A 5,770-nucleotide genomic window follows, 5' to 3' on the forward strand; every position below is an offset into this window, starting at 1 on the left:
AAAAAAAAAAAAAAAAGAAGAAAAAAAGCACAACTTAATTAAAATAGGGACCTTTTCGAAATAGCAATATTGCCATAAAAATTTATAAATGGGAGCAACAAGTTAATCGGTGCTAGTGTAGAGACTTTAAAGGTTTAAGAAAATAAATAAAGGGGGAAATAAGGAGCTTAATAGAAAAGAACAAATGTTTTTGTGTTTAATTGGGGAAATTGTCAGGTACTGGCTGAACGTTCAACTGTAGATATAATTTAGATTACAGCCGGCTTAGATAGGGACCTAGAGTAAAAATAAAGGGGGGTTGCAATGTTGGAGCCAGAACCTGGAATTTAACTCAAATGGAAACCCTTAACTCGCGAGTACTATCTCTTGTTCCAGCTGTGAAAAATCAGTTGTAAATTGAGACAAAGGTAACTTGGGGAGAGTGTACAATCTCTGCAAGTGGCTTCTGGAACAAGTAGATGGTTGGGTGAAAATAAAGCTTAAAATGGAAGTATTGATGAATGAAAATAATAATCAATGTATGAAATGAATGGAAAAACGAAATGGATGAATATGATGAATATAGAGAAATGGCCAATAAAATGGAAAGAGATAAAGGGACTAGGTGAAAGAAATATAGAAGCTGATAACAGATTAAAAGTATAAAAAGAGATGAATGGAAGTATAGCACTTTTTAATGCACTTAATTTTATTGGGATAAAAGGGGGAAGACGACTCCATTGCACCTGGCAAGTGGGGTGGGGTGCGTCAGTTTAGGATAGGTCGCTCTTTGGAAATGGAAACTAGTGATTTGTTCGAAATTCTATGGAAATTAATAACTTGTTGCTCGCCTGTATGAAAATACTTACTTGTTGTGGAAAGAAGTGAATACTTCTAAATAAAGGAGAAATTCTTCTCAAATATTGCTGATTGTATATGGAGGTCAGAGAGCAGATTAAAAGGGGAATAGATAGAATCTCTAATACTTTTCTTTTCTTTTCCTCTCCTATTGTCTTCTATTTTTTTTTTCTCTCTTTCCTTCCTGGAGTTGATATGCCTTATTATTGCAAGTCACGGTGTCTAATACCTTGTTTCAATTTCAGATAAATTCCGTACGACACGTTAAATTCAACACTATGAAGTTAGTCCATATCCAGGGGGATATTTTCGACTGCCCACCATACATGAGTATAGCTCATTGTGTGAGCTTAGATGGCAAAATGGGGGCAGGTATTGCCAGGAGCATTCATGCTAAATTCAACTTAAGAGAAAATTTTCTGCAAGCTCCAAGGGGCATTGGCTCTGTTGTAGCACTGCGAAGGGGCGAGCGATTTATAGTTAATCTCATCACTAAAAGTCGCTACTTTGAGTTGCCTAATGCACAAGATTTTGAGGAGTCTATCACTAATCTACGTAAATTCTTAATATTTAATAACATCCGTGAACTCGCCGTCCCGAAATTGGGGAGCGGACGAGATAAAATACCAGAGCATATTGTTTTGGAAATATTGACAAGGGTGTTGAAATATGACCCTGTGACAGTCTATATGCACCATCTTTGAGCCAGTATAGTCTCACCTTCTCTCTCCAACGCGATATTGTACTCTAATTATTTAAATATATTTGTTTGCAGGGTATGGGCATGGACAGGCTACCAAACTCAAAAATGGTAGTGAAGCTTCTCTTGTGGCTCTTCGCCACACTATGCATCAGTAATGGATTCAGTGAAGTAGAAGGCATCAACACTCCCATAGTTATTGCTGAGACTAAGGGAGTGCAAATAAAACTATCAGAATCCAAAATTTCGTTGGGCAATTTGCAAGTGAAATTTGAAGTAAATTTGCCGTCTATGGACTTTAAATTAAATATTAATCAGTCTGTCTGTCCGGCCCATATCCCGGAAAACTCAATGCGTGCCTGCCAAACCCTAACTAGAATAGATATGATGTCAGAAAAACTCTTATTGGAACTACAAACAATTTTTACCAGAACTGATGATTTAACCGATCTAAATTCAAAAAGAACCAAACGGTCTCTCCTTCCTATTCTGGGAGAAGGGTTTGGCTGGCTGTTTGGCATGACAACGGATAGGGAGTTAAATAGAGCAATAAAGGCAACAAATACTTTAGGACAAAATTTAAAAGAATTATCCGATTCTCATCAAAATCTGATCACTGCTTCTCAGCAGAACTTTGAAACCCTGAAAAAACATCAAATTGAACTGGAACAAAACTTGAAGTACTTCTCTGGAGTTTATAATTCATTGGTAAAGGAAATCGGTCAACAGGGTAATACATTTGATGTAGTGGTGCTAAAAATGGTAAGCACGCAAACTTTGTTTAATAAAATTAATATCTTGCAATCACACCTGTTGGCCTTACGTTCCATTTATGACAAATGTCAAGATAACTTGCTTCCAAAAATTGTGGTGGATCCCGACACCCTGCGAGCAGCTCTCAGCAAAGAGCAGGGAGTGCTGGAGGGGCATGCTATGCAACTTGCATTTAATTTGGAAAATGTGGCCGAATATTATCGTTTAAAAACAGTTTCATGCAAATTAATCAATAAGAGTAAATTAGAAATTTCTCTAGACGTGCCACTCAAAGATGCTCGGGCAGAATGGAGGGTGATGTCAATCGAACCGGTTAAGTTTTTGTTGGGGGGGCAGACATGTCAAATTGTAAAAGACAGAGTACTGATTGCGACAAATGGTATCGAAATTAGAGATTTAACTGATGTACCCAAGGTTGGCGGCCTGGATGTTTATGTGTTGCCGAGGCATAATTCACAATCCAGTTTGTCCACTTGTATTCAACGGCTGCTGAAGCAGGCCGATGTAACAGATATCGCGAATGCTTGTGACCTGCACTGTGCAGACACATTTTACTCGTCCGTACAATTACTAAGCAAAACTAAATATTCAATTTTAAATCCCGGATCGACAATTGCTGTCATCTGTGGTAATAACTTTCTAAAAAATATTGACCCTTTAATTAACGGACGAGTGGAGATTGTAGTGCCATGCCACTGCACTGTGCAGGAGACAAGTGGCTCGCAGCTAACGCTTGTGTCAGCGCTCAGAACGTGTAATTTAAATCTTAATGTCAACAATACCGTTTCGATTAATATGGATTGGGCTTCGGAAGGTTTCGAGCCCTATCAGTTGTTCATTACTGAACGTACCTATGAGAAATATAAAGTACAAAATGTGACCAATAACGCGCTGTCGTTAATCAAATTGGAGAAGTTTAATGGTAAAAATATTTCAAATTGGAAAAATATTCCCATCACTTCGAGTGGATGGGTTGAAATCTGCCTTTGGTTCACAATTATCACCTGTCTGTGCGGTATAGTATATTGCTATGTAAAATTCCGCTTTCCATGGATTAACTTCAATTCTTGTGTGAATAAGTCACCTGAAATAAAATCGTGTCCTCATGACGAGAGTAGTACGAATAAAAGAGAAGGTAAAACTCCAGTACCTGCCAGAAGGTTTGGCAGTGTTTTTAGTATACAATCAGCGTAAATGCAATTAAAATTCGAAAAAAAAGAAAAAAAAAAAAAAAAAAAAAAAAATAAAAAATGAGTGAATTGTTATTTTTTTTTTAGTTTTTAGATTAGGGACCAGCCAGGTGGGAAAGTAGTCGACAACTGGACCTCTGTATGACCCATCATGTGATCAACAACGCTACGCTGGCGACGAGTCGACCCCAGGCCCAGGAGGGCCACCACTCCATCCAGAGGGAATTCCACCGACCGTCGTCACCAGGGGGTGTCGATCAGCTCCACCTGGGCGAGGCGCGGCGCTAGCCAATCACCAGCCGGGGTCCATGCCGAGAAGATTTAGTTGACAATCATTGTTGCAAAAATTGGAAAGAAGATATAAACAATATATATATATGAAGAAATTGGTTTACATTCACTTACTACCACTGTGAATGTAAATATGAAGAAACAAAAGTATGTTTACATACTAAAGAAGAAGCAAGGCATGGACCAGAAATTGTCATATTAAACATCAACCGGCCCATCGAGGGAAGTCCAGCCGCCTCTTTCTCTAGTCCTGTAAGGAGTGAGAAAGTTGTTTGGTAACCTGTTCGGAAGGTGTTAGGCACGCCGTTCAGGTTAGACTACCTGACTTTGTATACAAAGTCAGGTTAGTTCTGGCCCATCTCGACATTTATCACCTGGGATGAAGAGACAACCCCAGAGGCAGCGTCGCAGTCCGCCATCAGTCATACAGAGGAAAGGTCTAGATGAAAATACTTGCCTGGCGAGAAGATGTAGAAAAATAGGGACATGAACCACTAAGACTTATTGGTTTTGTATTGTTTGATTTGAGTTTTTTTTTGTTCTTTTTTTTAGTGCACCTTGTGTTTGTGCCTGTATGATTTTTTTCTTAGTGTACCTTGTCTTTGAGACGAATTGATTTGAATTTTGCAGTGTAGTAAATATAGGATTTGATTTTTTTTTGTAGTGTGGCATGTTGTTTCTGCATACAGGATTTGTTTTTGTAGGGTAGCATGTGTTTTGTTCATGCGGAAATACTTAGATTTTTTTTTGGCATTGTAGCCATTATTTGTGCGTATATGATTTGATTTTTTGCAGGTGTAGCTTGCACTGGCATGATTTTAGTTTTACCTTGTTTAATGTTAAGTTGTTGTATAGAAAAATAAGTTTCATTCCACACTCACCGCCTTCAATTCGTTTATTTTATTTTATTTTGGTGTATAACTTCCGTATCTTTCTTTAGGGATTTGTTTTATTTGTTATAAAAAAAAATTGTCTTAAACTCAGTAGTTAACTTTCATCGTAAAAGGGATAGGACTAGAAGGGGTAGTCGGGGCGACTATTTTTCCGGCGCCCTAGATGTTATAGGTAGATAACGAGCGTTTCAATAAGTATCGAACATGCGCGGCGCGGGCGGTAGAGGCGACGGCGGCGGAAAGTGCAATTCAGCAATGCACCCCTCCTCCGTCGCGCCTGCCGCTCGGCGACCAGCGGCCGCGGCGAGGGTCCGCGAGGCAAGGGAAGCCCTCGGGGCGCTGGAGACGGGCAGTCGCGTGTAGGCAGCGGTGAGTGTGGGATATTGTGCTGGTTGAAAGAGTGTTAAATAAACCAAGGACCAGACGACTCAGTAGCAACATCATTCTCTGACAGAACCAATAACTAGGCCACTAAAACAGGACTGACCGGCACGAGTTAGGCAAACCCGCAACACTGTGCCGTCCGCTCTGGTGACCATTGCATACATGGTGTGAGTTACGTACCAACTAGCTCAAGATATCGGACTTTATGCATTTTTTCACTAGCCTGGAACCCCTCCAGAATTATTTCTGTCTCCATTTTTGTGCTGGCGCCTTCAAAGTCTTTGAAGCATTGATGCCGCTTTGGTGTCCGGCGCCTCTTACGAGCAAGTGTACAAATCTGGCAGAACTTGTTCCTGACCGCATAGAAAAGGACCTTTCCAGTTCTGTAGCCCACAATACTCGCCTGAAATGTAAGGAAATAACCAGTGATCGTTTTGACTTACACTTCAGTCACTAGAAAGGCTAAAAACATTTTACTTACACATCCAGAAAGAGCATCGTCAGGGTGGCCACTCACCGGGAATTTCCGGGAATCCGGGAATAAGCCGGGAATTTTTAGCGCCGGGAAAAAACCGGGAATAAGCCGGGAATTTAGTCTGCAACCGGGAAAATATTGTACTTTGGCGTTAGAAGCCATGGCCGATTGCCGGCGGATGATTGCGAGCTATGAAAAACGCCCTTTTAGACGCGTTTTGGTGCTC

General features: G+C 40.2%; 1 protein-coding gene across 1 annotated transcript in view; it reads left to right on the forward strand.

Moving 5' to 3' along the window:
• LOC127750281 (uncharacterized) overlaps positions 1-5,112 on the forward strand; it is a 23,204-nt gene extending 18,092 nt beyond the window's left edge. Inside the window, exon 2 of the mRNA XM_052271503.1 lies at positions 1,613-5,112. Within this exon, the coding sequence (XP_052127463.1) occupies positions 1,616-3,505 (1,890 nt within the window). The 5' untranslated portion in view covers positions 1,613-1,615 and the 3' untranslated portion in view covers positions 3,506-5,112. The remainder of the gene's footprint in view (positions 1-1,612) is intronic.
• Positions 5,113-5,770: the final 658 nt, after the last annotated feature.

The sequence above is a fragment of the Frankliniella occidentalis genome, unplaced genomic scaffold, assembly GCF_000697945.3.
Source record: "Frankliniella occidentalis isolate FOCC.00 unplaced genomic scaffold, Focc_3.1 Scaffold164, whole genome shotgun sequence".
In the NCBI taxonomy this organism is placed as follows: domain Eukaryota; kingdom Metazoa; phylum Arthropoda; class Insecta; order Thysanoptera; family Thripidae; genus Frankliniella; species Frankliniella occidentalis.